Consider the following 20,539-nt stretch of genomic DNA (forward strand, 5'->3'; position numbering starts at 1 on the left):
AAAAACAGAATGAACCAATGGTGAATTCTTATTTAAAATCCAATGGCACCTTTCCCAATTTTTCATTTGGCTTTCAGAAGACACAATAAAAGAAAAAATCCATCAGTTAACTTGCAATTGATATTGAATTGACATAAAAGCCTAATTGGTAGGGATGTTTCCTGCCAACAGCAACAACAAGGTCAGATTTTGACAGACATGAGGAATCTGCAGCTGAAGCCTTACAAGGGCCACCAAACTGTTACTTTCTCCATTGAGGAGCAGCATAATGACTTAGTGCTCAGCAAGCCTGTATGTCAGGGGTAACCATGCCCAGAACTGCACAGAAAAAAGTGACTCTGATGAATACATGTATCTCCTCTTCACTACAACTCCAAATCTCAAATCCCAAGCAGCTCTGAACTGATGCCAAACACACCAGCAGTACCTAATTGCAGAACAACACAGAATTGTTCTGTGCTCCTGTGCATGGCTCTGCCACTCTCCAAGTGCCCCAGCTGGCTGGGATGACTGTGCCCCATTCTCCTGCACTGCAGACTTGGATAACAGCACTTCCCCTGCTCAGCCAGGGGGACACTGCTGCTGTGGGGCAGATGGTGCTCCCAGAGCCCAGTCCCACAGCACCAAGGGGCAGGAAAGTGAAGCAGCCAACACCTCAGAAATGGGGGATGCAGAGGCACAGGCCAAGGCTGGCTGAGAAAGGGAGGCATGAGCCAGAAGACAAAATGCAGCATCCTCTTTCCTCTACAAGAAATGATGATACTCCACAGAGACAGCAAGATCCACCAATGCTGCCAGTCTGTACTCCTAAAAACACTGTACTTCCAAAGCACTTGACAAATGCAGCATGGGAGTAAGGCTCTCTCCATAATAACCTATAAATAAACCTCAAGGTTTGTTTATTATGTGGAGGAAGAGATGCACAATAGCTGGTGCTCAAGCCCCTTAATGACCCCAGACTGGCCAGCACAACGTGACCTGACACAGGCACAAGGTCTAAGCACACGTGCTGCTGAGCAGCCAAGGCACTCCTGCAGCACAGCTCAGCTCCTGAGCTGAATTCTGCCAGGAAAAGCATCCCAGCTCTTCTGCCAGCACCTCCCTCATTCCCCACCCAGGAGCTGCACAAAAGGCTCAAGTACAAGTGACCTGTGAGCCTGTCAGTTCAGCTGTAGCAGTCACCTGGGGTCCATAGAGGTTCCACAGCAGGCAGCCATGGGTAAACACCTGAGGACAGGCAGAGCCTTCCTGGGGCACCACCTCTCCTACAGCCACCCTGCTGAGAGCACAGCTCAGGCTCTGCTCTGGCAGGACTTACAAAGTGCCAGGTGAATAAGCAACTAACACAGGATGGCTGAGCACTTGACAGCATTACAGAAACTGAGGGTGAAAGTCTTCCTTCCTTTGGACAGGTGTGCACAAAGGTATTTTCACCGAAATGAGGCATATCTGCACAAAGGAAACAGAAACACTGCCTCACAACCCTAAAGATGATTTAGCATCGGCCTGGTGAGGGAATGTAAAAAGGTCTTTTCCTTCCTGCCTTTTTAATTCCTGACTGCAGCATTTCAATCAGACTGTGCTACTGCCACCTTAACGGGTGTGAGCAGTTCCAAGGGCTGGAAGCTACCACAAATGTTTTCATTGCCACTCTGCTGCTGTGAATCAGCACAAGCCAGCAGTGACTGGAAGCCCACTTGGCAGACATTTAATGCAGGATTGGGTGTTGCTGTCCAGCACAACATGCCCAGATGATCAGCACCTTGGCTCTGAGCCCGAGCAGACACTGCAGGAAGGTGAGTGTAAGGGTGGGATAAGCCAGCTCCTCCCACCCCAGAGCTGGGCACAACTGGGGGTAAGCTTAGAAAACATTTATTCTGCATGGAGGCTCTTCAAGCTGTGCATCAGCACTGTCACTCCTCACACCCATCCCCACTGAAGTGCCAGGAGGCAGGAAAGGCACTCTGCCCTTGGTGACCTGAGTGAGCCCCAGCCTGGCCACCCCTGTGCCAGTACAGCTCCAAGCCAGCCCTGGCTGTCCCCACTCTGCCTCTGTGTGCCCATGGCAGGGAGAACATCCACTGCTCTCACCCAGAAAAGGTGGAACCAAAGGAATTTGGATTTACTGGGCACCTCCTTGATTGCTTAGTATAAGAAATGCTTTGACAGCAAATGAAAGCATTGGTATTTCTTATATATAACATTTTAGCATTTTTTGCAAAGCAATCAAAAATACGTTTCATACAAATACATACATATTGCATTTGATTGTACACTGCCCCTGTACAGAACTTTAAAAATGAGGACCTGTAGCAGAATCTGAAAAAACACAGAGACAGAAATTAATAATCCAGGAAACTTCCTAGCTACTGTTCAAGGACCAAACTGAAAAATGCACATGAATTAGAAGAGAACTGCAACTGTAAAACATTCATCACAGACAAAACCAATGTTAGTCACAATTCTACCATTTTTAAGTACAAAAATCTACAAGAAAATGAGAAAAACTGGGGTAGCACCACTGTTTCCTACTGATGTGCAGGCATGTACAAATACACAAAAACAGTTTTGCATTACACCACAGGCATTCTGCACTTTTGAATACAGATTTGAAAAAAACATTAAGTATCAATGGGAGCACTTTCTGTTAAAGGAAAGTACTGCCAGATTGGATTTTTTTGTACTTGAAAAAGAAAGTTTTAATTAGAAAGTCCTTAACACATATATTTTTTCTTCTACATTTTTCTTCTGCTAAAGCTAATTTATTAATGTGCACTAATAAAAGGCAAATGACTGAACAGCTGTGTTAATTTCTTTAAGCTAAAGTAAACCCAGACAAAATTTTAAATCATTTTTCAGACAGAAATCCAATTTCAAAACTGACAAAGTCTCCTGGTTATACAGAATTGTTTGCACGACAGTAACTGTCTGCAGTGAGGTTTAAATGCTGCAGGTTCTCTCTCTAATTTTGTAGGGAAACTTGGCCAAGTCCTTTGCTGAGCCAGCTGTGTGAATTCCCACAATCTGCATTTGTCAGCTGACTGCATGGTACATTAAGTAATTTTAAGTACTTTTCTGCTTGCACAGTTAATATTCAATTTACTGCTCAATGAGTCACTGAGTCCAATCCCTCTGTAGGGTGAAATCAGCAGGAGGCAGCACAGGAGGGACCTTGGCCCAGCAGCACCAGGCAAAGGAGAGAGGAGAGCACCTCTGCATTTCATGATGGGGCACAGCTTGGGCAGGAGAGAGACAGGATGGAGGTGGCTGGAAGGGACGTCTGTCTGTCCTTCCTTCCTTCCTGCCTCCCTTCCATTCTCTGTCACAGGGGCTCCAGAAACTCTGTCAATTAAGCTTTTGCCTTTTGCATGTATCTCATAAGATGAAATAATTATTGAAAGCTTTCCCAGAACACCTTGTACCCAATCTGTAATTTATAACCCCTCTCATCTGGGTCACTCCCAGAGGCTTTAGCTCATGCAGTCCTCAGAAGAAGCCCCTTTTGCCAACTCCTGGTGTGCCTGTACTGAGCTACTGCACGAGCTGTGCCAGCACACGCTGTGCCCAGGCCAGCAGAGCCCAGAGGAACGTGCTGGCACACGTAAACAAACACATCCTCCTGCTTCCAGGGCACAGGCACCCTCCTCACACAGCTCCTCTTCAACCAAGGCTCTGAAACTACAGCCACCATTGCCCAGTACAACCCAACCCCACGTCCTGGCTGGAACTGCTGGGCTCCATCAGCTCCTGGTGCCACAGAAAGCATTCCCTGCCAAATTCCCATGAGCAGACACAAACACACTGGCTTCTCTCTCACCTGTACATCACATACCCAAATGCACCTTTGCACAACCTCTGCACTTCTATTTCTTCTTGTGTTCTCCCAATACTCTCACAATCTTAATTCTTGGCATACAGGGAAAAGCAATGAATTTTCAACTGACAATTCTGTCTAGATTTGAAAGGGCTTTTCAGGCATGGGAATGGCCCCCAGAGACCCCACCACAGGTGCAGAGTGGCCAGGGAACTGGGCTTAGGCAGCCCTGCATCACAAGCTCCCTCTGGGCATGGTCACACAAGCACTAACAGTTCTCTCTGAAACAAGCGGGGTAGGACCTGCTGCACTGCCACTGTCAGGAGATGAAAGCACAGGTGAAGCACTGACACAGCACACTGTAAGTCAGGTATATTACTGGAAATGAAATGGGCAGACTGGCATTCAAGCACATGTCCAGCAAGATTCCCAGAACTTTATGGGACCAGTTTCCATGGTAACTACTTCTTTGTGAGGTCAGAAAATTACTTAGTAAAGAAATTTCCCAGTATATTAAAATTTATTTCATACACACTAGCAAAGAAAGAAGCCTAAATTTACCTTTATAAATCGTATTAATATATAAAATCTGTATCCATGTTCCTAGACCCCACTACTCACTCCATTTAGAAAACAAAACTTACAGCAATGAAGTGAATTTATGCACCATAAGAAAAGTTGTATGTACATGGAATAAAAGTAAACCCACAGAAGAGAAACCACAGCTTACAGAAAATTAATGGTAGATTATTATCTTCCCACTCAGCTCTTTGAAGCTCACAAATAATATAACAAAAGTAACACAGCCAAGTTTCTCTAATGTAAATTATGTGTTTCTTAAGGGAAAGATGTTTTTATTTAGTTTTGTCATTTAGGATGTTTTTCTTTTTTAACAGAACCTTAACAGCAGAGTCTCCCTTTGGAGGTTTTATTCCTTTCAAGGGCTGCTATTAACAAACAGAAAAATGGCAGGTAACTAGGAACACTTCCTTTAAATATACAGGATGAGGAAAGCCTTGGAGTTTTTCCTACTGTGAGCCACAGCAATGAAACAGATTGTTTATCAGCTGGGAGCCCAGACCCACCCCACTAAATCTGAGAGTTCACTTCTTGGCCACAGTTGCCAGAAGAAAGCTGCAACTGGGTGCTTGCCTGACTGAGAACACAAACTTGGTTCCTCCCAGGGAACCCTCAGGTGCTTCCCTTCAGCAGAATGCCTGAGAGCTGGGCTGGCTGTGGCACACAGGGCAGGGCACACAGGGCAGGGCACACAGCTGATACCAGGAACTCCCTTCTTGCATAGTCTCATCAGTCCCAGTGGGAAAGCAGAGCTGAACAACAGCCACAGAACCAGGCAATTGTGGCAATGGGATAGAACTGCCCAGAGCAGACTTTAGTCCACTTACCAAAACTCTGAGACATTCCCCATCTCCTTTTCTCAACCAACAATACCAAGGCTGAGTTTGCCCTCTGGAGAGGGTACAACCCCAGCCTTGCCCTGCTGCTGATACTGGGATTTCCCCCCAGTGCCTCCTTCTCCTCTTCTGTCTTAATGTCTGGGTAACATATGGTGCACAGACAAATCACAGTGATGTATGTAAACAGAGACAAACCAGTAGGAAATCCTGTTCAAATACTTGGAAAAAAGCAAAGCTGATGTGCACTTCACTTGAATATGATTTTAATGCTGGAAAGTCACAGACAGTGACAGTATAAAATGAACAAAGTACCTTTAAGGCTTGTGGCTGTAAGACAAGCCTAGGGAAAGCAGGAAGATGCTGTGAGAGCAGCTACTCAGCTCTGCTGGCAGCTGTTCTGGTGGCATTTGCCAGCTGCTGGCATGTTCAGCCCCCTCATTTTAACCAAGCAGAAAGCCAGTGGCTGTTTAACTTCAACTGCACTGCAATTACTTGTAATGCTTTGAGAGCACCACCTTTAATCAGTTGTATTCTTCTAAAACATTCAGATTTTGTGCTGAAAGTTTTATGGGTCTTAACAAGTATTTGACAACTTTGTTTGTTAAGTTGAGGTCCTCCTGAAGAATTGCATACCCATATTTACAACTAAAAGGAACCAAATTACAGAATAAACACTAAACATTCAAACTCATAACAGGGTACTTGCTATGGAAACCTTGAATCCTTGCTTTGAGTTGAAAAGCAAGGACTGAAGGGCTCCTCAATCCCCAGCAGTTGCCTGTTATAGCCAGGTAAACTAATTAAACCTGGTGATCTCTGGAATATCATCCTGGCATGAACAATCACTCACTGTAACATATGATCATCTCAACAAATGATCCCAAAAACAGCTGACTCATGGTATGGGAATCAGAGGGGAAAAAAAAAAACAACCTGAAGGGACCAAAGGAGAAAATAAAATTAAAATCTCAGGGGGAAAAGCCATTTGCAATTTTTGCAGTATTTTGTAACCTCTTGGAAAAAAATTATTTGGATGACAGAAAATTTTACCCTCTGTTTTTGCTCTCTTAAGACACAATTCAGTATGAACTCAACCTGGCATAAGACCAACCCCAGCAAACCCAGCAGGAAAGGTACACTTGAACTCTTTCCCACACTGGTGGTCTCTGAAGCCCATCCAGCTGCTCTGTGGAGCCATCTCTATCTCTGAGCTGCCAAATGAACCCCTATCCAAAAATCTACCCTGGCCTGTGCACCTCACATGGCTGTCTTGTGGCCTCATTGTTCTTTGATCTAAATTCAAACCATAATCAAATAGCTGAAGGAAGCTACTTTGGAAGACAGAAGTAGATAATGAAGTGAGTGATAAGTTTATAATAAATGAGAACAGCACGTAGACAAAGTAGTTCCAAATATCTGGTAAAGACAGAAAAGCCAATGCAGATCCAAAATGAGCATGGTGAGTCAGGGAAACTGTTTGGGCTCTGTGAAACACTTCTGTTACTCTTTTCCTGAAAAATACTTCTGAACAAGTTCAACCACTTTGGAGGGTACCCTGTCCCAGTAGAACTGAAACAACCAATTCCTTCCTTGAGCCAGATGAGCCCTGGCCTCAGGGAGTGTCTGCAGTGCCACAACCAGCCCAGGAGCAGCTGAGCACTCAGGGAGGGCCACAGGAGAAGACACTGCCCCAGGTGTGAGCAGAGTGTGGTGGGGCAGGGAATGAAGCCAGAGCTGCAGACTGCAGCAGCAGGGATGGAGCACAGGAGAGGCTTCTGGTGAGAGCAGCTGCAGAAAGCCAAGGGGGGAACGTGGCTGTGCTGCCATGCTGCCAGCAGCAGCTACAAGCTGATCCTGCTGGGAAGCTCAGGATCACAGGGAGCTCCAGGGTGCTAATCCCCACTGAGGAAAGATTCTGGAGGGGAGAGGAAAGTATTTCTTTGAAGGGAATGGACACCATCGAGCAAATCTGAGCCTTTGTGAATTATCCTCATTCCCAAAGGAAAGACTACAAATTCTTTTAATTGTTTAGAGATTATTTTTAGTCATTTTACAGGTAACCTCCAGCCCAGCACCACTTTCAAAGGATGGGGCCAGTAATGGGACCTCTCTGTGTACGTGCAGCAGAAGGCTGGGATGCAGAGTGAGATCCCTGCCTGCATCACAAAGCCCCCTCAGAGAGCACCCACTGACAGCACCAGCTAAAAAACCCTGCTAAGAAATACAAAATGCTACATGTAAATGTTTTTCATTAGGAGCACCATGGAAATTACCAATCATATGTGATGAGTATGAATTCAATACAAGTGGTCCAGTAAATAATTTGCAGATATCATAGCTTTGTTTTTTGATTATTGTTTTTTTTGTAACCTTCACCTAGTAACTATCTAAACTTTCTACAGAACAAAATCATTAACAAACCTCTCTGGATTATATTTTCTCCTGTGGAACCTGAAAATATATTTTAAAATATTTTAAGTCCAAGTTGTATTCCAATTAATAAACATAAAACATGTTATTGTGACAAGTAACATATTAAAACCTGAAAAATAGCAATAAAAGCATTCTGGAATATTTCAGGAGCAGTCCAAATGTCTCAATACCAATGATTTTTTTCTGGAACAAAGCTGAAAGCTCAAAGGCAGATTATCCCAGTTTGGTCATTTGTTACATCATGACTAGAACCTTTTCCAGTGCATACATTCATAAACATTTTGGCAAAGAAATTCACCATTTGTTTCATTCTCTGGCTAGGTCTACATGCAGCAACCTAGAATATCTAAACTACCTTAATAAATTGTGAGAGGAGATAACTCCATTCTCAAAACAGATCTTTTTGTACAAAACTCCCATGGATCTTTATTCTTGAAGAACACATCTTCATCTTCATCAAATCCTATACTTTATACCCAGTGACACTGGTAACAAATGGATCAAACTATCCTGTCCAGTGTGCCTGTAGATTCAGGGGTAATTATTTCTTTCTGCACCTTACCAATTATAATTTTTAAGGCAGTATCTTCCCTTCCACGTTGCCTTACCTGACATACAGTGCTAATTTAAATAACACCTTTTAGTTTGCTAAGTAGAGGCAGCAACAGTACACTTTTATTGGTTTTTTTCCTCAAAATACACTGTGCTACATTATTTGCAGTCAAACTCCTGTAAAACTCTTGCAAATTCCAGTGACAACATAATGTGGTGAAAGACTTTGGTTATACATACCTCTGAAAAGAAAACAGAGAGGATGACTAGGCTGATCCAGTGAATTACTCCTGCAAACTGGGAAGCACTTGAAACTGCAATTAACATAATACAAGGAAGGGTCATTACAGTAGCAGAGTGCAACTTAAGTTTAGCATAATTAGTACGGCCACAAGTTACATATGGTAAAGCTTGCTTTGTCAGATTTTGCAATGAAGTACCAGAAAGAGGATGGGATGCAATGGACATGGAACTCCAGCCCTGCCAGCTGCTCACCTTCATTCACCATGTTAGCAGCTCTTCACTGGAGCTTTAACAGATCCTGCTGCTGGTTAGCAATGGCAGACACAGTTCAGGTCTTTGATGCTCTGCCACTGCTTCATGTTCTCACCCCAGTACGAGATGTGTGACTAATTCCTGTGTACCTAAAAATCCAGATCTAGGACTCAGTAAGGAAACAAAATGCTCTGCTATCCCCACATTATTCCTTGTGTTCAGTCTTTGACAATTCATCTCAGATGATCAGTATTTATCAGGAACAGGTGCTTAAAAACTAATCCTCAAAATGGGCTTCAAAAGACATTTCATGCTGACAGAAAAATGCAGAAGGTTGACAGGGTCCACTAACTGAGCTGCTGGTGATTCCTACTCCCACATGCTCCCAAGTTTGGGCTAAGGGAATGGAGAGCAAACACTCTCTCCCTTCCTGCAGGGTATTTGTGAGTCTAGCATCTCCACAGCAGAGCAGTCTGTGCAGGCTTGCAGTGTCAGGGGATGACTGTGTAAGGCAAGCAGTGGCTGTGTGCACAGAGGTGCAGGGCTGCAGCAGACTTAATGATTTCCCAAGAACATACTGGGCACATAATAAATGCAGAATTTTATTTTAAAATCAGAATCGATTAATATGGGAAGGAGAGGAAAAGGATGTAGGAAGAAATCAGGATACAAATAAAACTGAGTATGCCCTGCCACTGGAACCCCCCCACTGCTGAAGCTCTTTTGGGGCTTGATGAGAGCATTTGCTGCGTGGCAGCAGAGGAACTACTTAAAGGTGAAACAAATGGGCAGAATACAATACAACAGAATAAAGTTTCCTAAGGCACTTCTCTATCGGGCAGCCTGAAGAACGGGAAACCCTTGAGATGCAGTTTTTCCAACAGGGCTCGACTGACAGACAAGGCTCCAGCTGCCCCCTGGCGACACAAACATTCAGCAACCAGGAATCTGGGGGGAACACTCCTCCTGCCAAACCCCGAGCGAGCACTGCAGGAGCTCGGAGCAGCAGCACCTGCTCTCAGGGGATGCTGTTCCCGATTTCCTGGCAGATGCACATTGCAGGGTGTGTGTGATGCTGCTGCTTCGGGCAAGCCCTGACCCCGCGGGGCTGAGGCTCTGCTGCGGCCCGGAGGCGTTTCCTTTGCACGGCTCTGTCGGGACACAGCTGGGCACAGCCAGGGCTCTGCCGGGACACAGCTGGGCACAGCTGGGTACAGCCAGGGCTCTGCCGGGACACAGCTGGGCACAGCTGGGTACAGCCAGGGCTCTGCTGGGCACAGCTGGGCACAGCTGGGTACAGCCAGGGCTCTGCCGGGGCACAGCTGGGCACAGCTGGGTACAGCCACAGCTCTGCCGGGACACAGCTGGGCACAGCCAGGGCTCTGCCGGGACACAGCTGGGCACAGCCAGGGCTCTGCCGGGACACAGCTGGGCACAGCCAGGGCTCTGCCGGGACACAGCTGGGCACAGCCAGGGCTCTGCCGGGACACAGCTGGGCACAGCTGGGTACAGCCAGGGCTCTGCCGGGACACAGCTGGGCACAGCCAGGGCTCTGCCGGGACACAGCTGGGCACAGCCAGGGCTCTGCCGGGACACAGCTGGGCACAGCTGGGTACAGCCAGAGCTCTGCCAGGCACGGCCAGGGCACAGCCCCTCAGCCCCACACTGCTTAGGAAGGGCTGCTGCCTTCTACCCATGCATCGACTGCAAAACAAGGGTGGTACCACCATCATTTCCCCAACTCCTTTTCCCCAAAACTGCTGAAGATGAGGAATGGATAGCATGGTCTGTATTCCTGAGGCACTGGAACCTGCCATAAGATTTTTTTTTTTTAATTTTTAAAATGAGGTGCAAGTGAATTAATACTCATCTATTTCTGCTTTCACAGAACATCACAAGGTAATGTGATGTTATTTTGTTATTGCAAGTGAGCAGCTTTGAAGACAGACCTAGAAATCCTGATTACAGAACACAGACCTAAAACAAAACACGTGTTATATGTCCCTTGCTTTCCGGGGTTTCTAATTCCAGTATGAATACACTTTGTGCTAAAATACCCTAAAAGGTCTCTGATGTTTTCACGTGTGTGTCCTACAATTTGTAAATGTGGTGTCGACCTATGAAACCACCAGCTTTGTGCATGGGAGAAGTGATCATGCAACCAAAGACTGCACAGAAAGCAGGAGAGAAAAGCTATACTCTAAAAATGTACAGAGAATAGAAAAGCTATACTCTAAAAATGTACAGAGAATAGAAAAGCTATACTCTAAAAATGTATAGAGGATAGAAAAGCTATACTCTAAAAATGTATAGAGAATAGAAAAGCTATACTCTAAAAATGCCACAGCCAAAGAAAACACCAGGTTTCTTTTGCTGTGTTTTTTTTTCCAGTTGGTAGGTTTGGATTTCTTCTAATAAAGGGAGGCTTCCTAAGTAATTACCGTCTATAGCATGGATTAGCAGTTGTTATTAAGGACAGAACTGGCAGTGATGTGCTGTAAGGTATCCTAATGCACTGCATGGTTTTATAAAGAATAAGGAACCCTTTGAAACTGTAATTACATTTTTGAGAAAAATAGTTATGGGCTAATAGCTTTTCAAAACCTCAGTGTAAACGACACACATCCCTTACAAGGCACAACCAGAATACTTAGATCAGCCTCACTGAGACAGCCTTTATCTGATTTAAAACAACATAGAAGGTATTCAAACTTGGGAAGGCAAAAAGCCTCATGGCAGGATTCATTAGCTAAAATGTAAAGGAGTAACACAAGTGGAATGGACCTGAGAAAATCCTTCCTGGTGCCAGGGGCCACCTCTGAACCATGAAGTCACCTGGCTCAACCAAACACCTGCAGGTCATGCACAAGGTGTAAGCTGCAGAGCCTTCAGCAGGGTCATATGCACCGGACACACAGGGGAGCAATGATTCCTAAAGTAAAGCCTTCCTTAGAAGGGTCTTCAGAAAATAAATGGTGAGAAAATGATTGCTTCCAGAGGAGAGTAACCAAAACTGTTAAAACTCAGAGAAATCAATAGTCTTTTAAAAACCCTTTGTCTTTACAGGAAGTGAAAATTCTCTACATAAACAGAAAGATGTGACACCTCAGTAAGTACTGTTGAAAGCTTCTTCCTTAAGGCTTTATACCCATAATTCACATTCCTGACTTTTTTCAAAGTGGCAGACTTGTCCAAATCCTGGGCTTCCTCATCCAAAAATGGTGAGTGACCAGAGAACAGAGAAAGTAACAGCTGTAAGGGAGTGGCCATGCCCCAAACAGTGTGTGCAGTATGGACAGATGGGTGGAAATGGGGAGCAACAGCATGGAATGACACACAGTCATTCACATCCATCTCACAGAGTTTAAGAAATGGCTGCAATTACCAATGAAGTCCCTTGAAGTCATCTCAATACAACTGCAACACCTGAATCTTTATGCCGCTATCATCAGTTGAACAAATTCCAACAGTAAAAGGACTTCAACAGAATAAAAATTTGGTTTGCTCATTTTAAAGCTGCCACAGGAGACACCAGGCACTCTTTTGTGCTAAGTACTCTTGCATTTATGGGATTGTCTGAACCCCAGCTGCCATTTCAACACATCTGAGATTGCATGAAGATACTAGAGGCTGCTCCTCAACATTTAGCTTAGAGGAAAGTGTTGGTGGTGTCTGTGGTCATGTCAACTTCATATCATAAATGAAAAAGAGAAAAAAAAGAAAAAAAAAGGGTGCAATGGAGGAAAAGAAGAGTAGGGGGAAAAAAGATGAATTAAGAAGCAAAACAGCAGCATTAAAATTTCCATTGTGGAACCCGTGTAGAGTGAATTCAGATAAAGCAAAACTCCATTTAAGCCATGATTTGATTCACAGTGTGTTAGCAAAGTAGAATGAAAATCTGTCTCATTTCAGTGCATTACAAGCTAGAAGGCTGAAATTTCGAGCAGAAGTAATTAATAAGAGGTTAACATCAAGTACCCTATTTATTTTTGTATGTGCATCACTTTTGTCTCTCCACATGTGATGGGTATCAGAGATTAATGATGCACAGATTTTTCTCCTGTGCATGTATAACATGTCTGTAAAGGACAGAACTTTGCAAGTACTACTGACAATACATGTAAATCTCTGCATGTACACTCTGCTTGTAATCTTTGAAAATTTGTCCTGTACTGAAATTGTTATTTGACCCAGCTTTGGTCAGAATAATAAAGAAGAGACTGACTTCACTATACCAGGATTCCACAAAAACACATTTCTTACCTAGCCTAGCAATCATTTAAATGGTAGGGAAAAAACATTCCCAACGTCCTCCCCCTTCAAAAACCTCCCAGCAAGTTAAGCCTTTATTTCATCAAAATTAAAAAAAAACCAACCAAAAATTAAAAAAATCAAAATTAAAAAAATCCTCCTACTCACACTGGAGAAGCTTTATATCTATTAGGAGCTCCAGAGTCAGAAGAATCACCACCAATACTACACAGGCTACCAGGAAACTGTTGAGACTTGCACTGAGCAAAAATACCTGCCACACAGCTGCTCGTCTCCCACAGCACGGTTTTAGCCAGTTAGATCTAAGGAAATAAAATTAAGGGAAAAACAAGAAAAGAAAAGAAGAAGAAGTGAAAAAGGAAAAGAGCTAAAGAGCAGTGAACTCAAAATTTTAAGTTCTGCTGTTATGGATACACTCAGCAATAATGCACAAAGACTGCAAAGTTCACTTTCACTGGATTCTTTTACTGAGAGAAATGTAAGAAAAACCTTCAGCCTGGGACCTCCTCAGCTCTGGACTGCATTGGTGTCCAAGTGCCTTCAGTGTACTGAGTCATGCAGCCCTAATTACCATACACACATTTCTGCTTTCCTCCTGTCTCACTAGTTCTCATGTGCTCTTATTTTGACACACATGCTGCATTCATTTACCAGTGAGTACCAAGGCACAGCAGGACTCTGCTGTTTAGAAGCTAAAGAGTTTTTTAAAATAACTTCTCTGCTACTGAATTTTCTGGCCATGCACCTTTATCCCTGCTCTACTGTGAGACAGATCTGATAAGGGCTGCCAAATCTGGGATGCAACAATCAGTCCATGACATCAAGGAAAAGAACAACAGGAATCTGGGAAACACCAAAGCAGCAGCTCAGTGACTGCACAGCTACACCTGACAGCAGCAAAGGCACACAACAGCCTGGCAGTGTCCGGCCTCTGGCCAGGCTCTCTCACTTGGTTATTTGTCCAGCTCTCATCAGCCTGTTTGTGGATCAGGCCAAGAATTACCTTGTCAAAGTTTGGGGGACAGCATGCACCAGGGACCACTCCCAAGCCTGGTTTGGATGAGGTGACCCTTTTTCGGTGGAAAAATAAGGTTTAGGCAGGATGCAGGAAGCTGTGAGGAAGCTGAGCTCTGAGGAGCAGAACTCAGGAGGGAAGTTGGTGAAGCAGTAAACGCTGCACTACTGTTGTGCTAATGCAGATACACATTTACAAGAGGGCTGCTAAATTTTTTTTTAGGAGTACTGGTAATAGGAATAACAGTAGCATGGACTTCAGATGCATAAAGTCCATCCCGGTTCTGTTCATCTCCTAACTCCTCCCACCTCAGTATCACATCACCTCTCATCACACTGTTCTGCAAGGTTCCTGTACTGGCTCACCTCACAAAGTTCCTGACACTTCAGATTTTCAAAGCACAATAAATACACATTAGGTAATGAAAAGCTGACATGATTTATTAGCCAGGGTTTAAAAAGCTGCAAGTGTGGTGCAGTAACCCCACTGTCTGACTAAAATATCACAACACAGAAATCAGAGGTTTACAAGAAGATATGGTGATACTGATCAATTCCTAATAAACAGCTCTAGACTCAGTAACTCACACTATAATCAAACACTTGGAAAAACATCACAAAATGTTCTCTGACATACTCACAAATGAGGGAGAAAGCGATGCCAAGCAGTGCTCAGAGACTTGACACTTTCAAGCAGCTTCTCAGAATTAAGCACATCAACAACACTTATAGTCAGATTGCCTGATTGCCTGACTGCAAAAGACCTCCTCAATTGACTCTCAAAGCTTGAGAGAAGATTTGACAAGTGTTACTATCAGCACCTTGCCCTTAGGTTAAACTTGGTTATGGCTCCAGCCTGAATACAGAATGCAATAGATTTCAAATAGGCTGTGTAAAAACATAAGGCAAAAAAAAAAGGCATTGGGATAGGGGCCTTTTTGCCTGCTTGATCTTTTAATGGGTTTTATTTTACATATCTCAAAACAGGGTCATTTGTTTTTAATGCAACTATGATTTTAGGCTTAGGGCTGAAGTTTTTTTAGATATTTCTAAAAACAATCAGGGGGATAGCTCTGTTTAAACAGAACAGGCTTTAGTTCTAGTCTCTGCTTACATTCATGTTCCCTTTTCCAAAAGGCCCATTATGCCAGTATTTTAATATTGCAGGGCAGCTTTTCCTATTCACAGAATCATCAGTAGAGGGCCCAAGTACCTATCTCTAAAAGCTCTGCAAAGTCAAGATTTTGAAATATACCAAATGCACCAGTAAGAATAAATCAACTGTAATACTTAGCATACAATACACATAACCATGATAATTATTACTCAAGCTGCTAGTTACTTATAGAATCCTAAATAACATGGCATCATTTTGTCTGTTCAGCATTAATACTCAATATTATTAACAGCAATTCTAAAAAGCTTCTGAATGAAACTACCAGTTTACAACTGATAAAGTAATCAGCTTAAGAGGTGAAGTGCAGCTCATGTGCTCATTTCCACCTCTACCATACTCATAAAATATATAAATTGATTTCAAAGACACAAAAGGATTTGACATTTAAGCACTAGAGAACCACCTTCAGTTCTGTATCTAACTTGCTACACCAAGGTGAGTTTGCTATCACCTGCACAGCCCTGTCTGCAGGCTGGCACATTAACAAGCACCCTGACCCCTAACACACACACACCTCACCTCTGCAACCTCTTCTAGCAGGGGAGCCTCTCTCTCCCCCCTCTGATGGGCAAGGGCTCATCTATTCAGAGAAATCTGGGTTTGGAGAAAAACAAACCCCTACCAGAATTAGTGTGGGTTTGAACTTACCTTCCAAATTCTGGCCATTTCACCTGTGACACTGCAAAGCTACACTTGAAATTTTAAGCTCAGATTAGAAAGGCAGCTACACAGAATTTTCAAAAAACCCAACAAACCAAAATATAACTTACACAGCTCATAAATTTATGAAGAGATTTCATACTAACCATAGATAAGTAAAAGACCTTTTTCCCCTCACTTCAGACAAAAAACCCCAAACCAAACAAAAAAACCAAAATTGCCAAAAATCCACAAACTAGCAAAAAAAGTCCCCTATTCTGTTCAGAGAATAAGCACACATTCTATTGGTGTCCTGACTGTGTTTGCTTGAATTCACACACAAGTGTGACTTTGGAAAACATTCCTGCATGATTTCAAACAGGTCAATCAGGTATTTCAGCTAATTTGTCTCTACAGCAGAAATACCATTTACCTTTCCTGCAATGCCTGGATGAAGTAAGTAAACATACTAGCACAGGAAATTTTTAATTGTTGGTGACATTGAGCTGTAAAGCTCTGTTCTGAGACATTAAAATATATTTAGTGGAATTTTACCAGGGGTAGTTTTTTTTAAAGATACTTTCACACATGGCTTCATCCAAACCCAATCTGTCATCATCCTGCTAGCCTTAGTAATAAACAGCTTGGGAAATACAGAACATAAGGCAAAACTGGTAAAGGTTGAACATATTTGTCTGGTAAGGAACCACTACAAACAGTATTTTCAAGCTGCTAACAGCTGTCACTGTTTCTATTTTCTGGTATTGTAAACAAATACCCCAAAGTCTGCATTATACCTTACCCTGTCTTTTTTTTTTGCTTTCTTTCTTTTGGCTAAACAGCAAGTGTTTGCACCTCACAAGATGGTTATGATCAGAAAACAGAAGGATGGATGAGATCCAAATTGCTATCTGAAGGAGCAGAAAGGCCATGGTCAGGAAGTGGCAGGAACACAGGCTAAATAACAAACCAAAATGTGGCTGAGCCAACACAGACAGCAGAGCCTCGGAGCAGGGAGCAGCTGGGCCCTGGAGCAGGAACTCCAAGGAACACACACAGCTCTGCACCTCTCTTATGGACTTCTACCAGCCTGCTTTAACTACAGAACTTTAAATATTGACAACACTCTCATCTTTTTACCCCTAAAACTTGTACTATTTCAAACCCCATGGAAGACTTCTTGGAAGACTCCTGCAAAACTCTGCTGCTCAAATGGCAAGAGAGATTTGCCCATTTTTCTCCCCAAGCTCACCCAAGGCCAGTTGATACACACTCATTCTTGTGCCAATTTTATTCTTTGCTTGAGGAGGTCTTTTCCCCAGCTGGCAGCCTGTCCACGAGGCACTGCACACAGTAATGGCAGCCACGTGTGTAATTCAATTAAAGCCCATGCTTTTTGTGGAACACTCAGCCTCTGTGACTATCCTAGCAGCCTCTTCTGCATGTGAATACAGACAACTGGAGCAGGAGATAATATTTTACAATAGGCTTAATTAATTAATTACATGAATGCTTCCCAGCTCTATTTGAAGTACTTGAAGCTTTCTAGGATCATTTGTGCTTTCTTTATAGGTGTGTATCACACCATTTGCTCACTGACATCCAGCGATTACCTGGCCTTTTACTCCTCTCACTAGAAAATTGCTTGTTAGATTTTGCCTTTTTATGCTAAAATCTTTAGTGCATATATATAAATATAACATCAAATAAGACATCAGCCTCAAAAACTTCCTTTAAGAAACATGGGAACAGCCATACTAGAATATACTGAACCAAGGCTTGGCACCCTGTCTCCAACAGTGGTCACGAGCAGATGTCTCAGAACACAGCAAACATATAAATCCTTCCCCTTAACATTCTCACAGAATCCAACTCTTTTCCATTTCGTCACTTCCTGAGACAGATGTGTTTTCTCAGGCTGTATTTAGTGAACTTCAGTGACTTTCTCTTCCACAAACTTGTTCAATCTCCCCTTGTGGGGATAAGCTGCTCTCAGCCACACATCCTTCAGAAAGTAGCTTCAGGCATCTACTGCCCTCTGTGCCAAGAGCAAACTCTTCTTGTTTCTTTGGAACTGGGCTTTAATCTATTAATGTACCTTAGAGACTGTACTGGGAGGGGGGGGTGTGGGTGTCAAACCTATTTTAACCTCTATGTGTCACAGACTTTGTATTATCAATCAAATCTCAATCAGCCTTCTCTTACCAAGCCTGCAGAGTCCTAGTTTACATTAATCTCCAATGGAAGATGTATCACATCTTTGATCACTGCTTTTCTTTGATTCTTTTCCAGTTCTTTTATAGCTACCATATTCTTTCTGACAGATCAGAACTGCACTCATGTTCAAGACATGCAAAAAGCTTGGATATATAGAGAGGCACAACAACAGCCTCTTATTCTCTGCTCTTTTCCTAAGCAATCCTAAGATCTGATTTGCTTTTACACTGCTGCTCAGCATTTAGCTGGTTTTATTTTACAGACCTGCCTTCCAGACAAATAGTCCTCTTTTCCACATTTCCTCTTTGTCCTATGGCTTATCCATATTTCAATATTTGCCCTAAGTCATATCTTCCCCAATTTAGACAATTAATTCCACTGTCAAGCCAGACAAATTAGACTCACGTCATTTCCAGTCTCCAATAAAGAGCTTTGAAAACAATGATTTGTGGGCTACAAATGCTACATTTCTATCCTCAAAAACTGTCTGGGAAAAGCAAGTTCTGTTGGAAAAATACAGAAAAATCTCCAAACCAAAAAACTCCTAAAATCACTGAGCTAGAAAATTAATTCTTTGTCTTACTTACAGTACTGCTCTCTCTACCAATTGATAAAAGACATGGAGGGACACACTCAAAGCACTGAGGCACTGGGATAAACACAGTAATGAGCTACTCTGGAAAACAAAATTTACCAAGAGAAACACTTGAAAGGCTGTACAGAAACAGAAATTTCTAAATCACTGAACACCTCTAACATAGCCCAAAATTTCATGTTTTCTCTACTGAAGAGCTGGGCACCTCAGAGGTTCTGTTGAGCTGACTGCTCCTTTTCTGCTGCAGTGCAGGTCTGTTTTGGACCACAGCACCGAGAGCAGCAGTGATAAAGTGCTGCACAAAGAACAGATCAGCACTACAGTCTCATTCACTGCATCCTCATGGTAGGATTTTGCACTATCTTTCTGGATTCAGACTATGACTGGCAGCTAAAACTAAATTACAACTCGCTTTTGTAAGTAGGAGCTTACTTGCTACATGAAATAGTTGTGCCCTCCAAAACCCTTGCATTTATCTTGGGCTTGGACCTCATTATTCACAATTATTCCAGATCCAAGATCTGCAGAGGTGCAGAAAACTTTTCAGAAAATGGACTGTTTTTAATTACACCACCAGATAAAGACAAGAAAAGTGGAAAACAAGAGAAATGTGATAACTTGATCTTTTAGATAAAGCATCTTTAAGTTTTGTAGAAAGCACAAGTAAAATACCTCAAAAAAATCAAAGTAACATCTGAAAGATTAATCTGAAAAGCAAAATAACAGCACCTACTTGGTACAATTACAGAAGACAGACTGAAGGAACAGACTTTTTTCCCCCCAGGATGGGTGAATACATTTACCAGCAGAATCTTGTAACCAGTTCAAAATGGGAGCTCCCCACTCTTCTCTGTGTTAACTCCTGCATCTCTGTAAACTCCTGTTCAGTTTTGGTTTCCCTTCCTTTCTCTCTCTCCCCTTATGGTTTTCTTTGATATTCCCACTGTTTAATGCACTTTCTAGCTGTGACCATACAAATCTAAGGCTATGAACAGATGATCATAAATTATTAAATTACAACAGCCTATTTACAGCTAATGTCAAATGAGTTGCATTAACTGTGAACTCACAAACTTTACAGTTTTGATGTAAAACACAGGATTTGAAAACACTTTCATGTTTCAAATGTTTAACATTAAAACTCAAGAGCTGCAATTTAAAACAAATAAAACAAATAATTAAAAAGTTGGCGTACATCCTCTCCCCCTTGTTTCTCAACTCCAATAAACACAGATCTTCATCAAGAGAGAGGCTGATTGTCTATCTGCATATTCACACAATAAAATACACTCTGTAGTGCAACTATCTGTCAATTTTTTATCATTTATTGTGATTGATACCTATTAACTGGAACTTATATAAAATATAGGAAGGAGAGCTTTTCCTTCTCCATGTATTACTTTCTGCATTTTGTCAATTTTTCTGCAATTATCCATCACTTTTATTGGACTTGATGCAAAAAAAGCAGAAGAGAGAAACTATTTTTTGAAAAACAGAATACTTGATTGGAAAAAAAAAAACCCTAAGAGTGGCATTTAAAGCAATCTTAATATTTAAAAATCATCTCACCTTTCTGGGTGATTAGACTCCTTAAAGAAATGCTGGCATATTCTTTTCATGCAAACTGAGTTCAATTCAACCACAGCCTCTCCAGTAAATTCAGGACAACACACTTTGTATTTTGTTTGAGAGTTTCAGGTAGAGCAGAAAGGTTTTTCTTGCCTGATTACCCTTTCACTACCTACAGGTGTACATCAGGGACAGGCATGACTTGCCTCTAACCTGCAGTCCTTCCTTTCTTGCTTAGCACAGGGATCAGCATTGTCATCTAAATGTCCACAAAATGCCTTCAACAACAGCAACAGACAGGAACTGACTGCCCTGAGAATTTGATATGAAAAGGCAAAGACCTC

The 20,539-nt window shown here is 42.6% G+C and overlaps 1 protein-coding gene across 1 annotated transcript in view; it reads right to left on the reverse strand.

The window, feature by feature from the left end:
• TMEM266 (transmembrane protein 266) overlaps positions 1-20,539 on the reverse strand; it is an 84,738-nt gene that overhangs the window by 31,086 nt on the left and 33,113 nt on the right. Inside the window, exons 5-6 of the mRNA XM_066559150.1 lie at positions 13,132-13,286; positions 8,458-8,531 (exon numbers count right to left, since the gene is read on the reverse strand). Of these exons, the coding sequence (XP_066415247.1) occupies positions 8,458-8,531; positions 13,132-13,286 (229 nt within the window). The remainder of the gene's footprint in view (positions 1-8,457; positions 8,532-13,131; positions 13,287-20,539) is intronic.

This window comes from Molothrus aeneus, chromosome 13 (assembly GCF_037042795.1).
Source record: "Molothrus aeneus isolate 106 chromosome 13, BPBGC_Maene_1.0, whole genome shotgun sequence".
NCBI classification, from domain to species: domain Eukaryota; kingdom Metazoa; phylum Chordata; class Aves; order Passeriformes; family Icteridae; genus Molothrus; species Molothrus aeneus.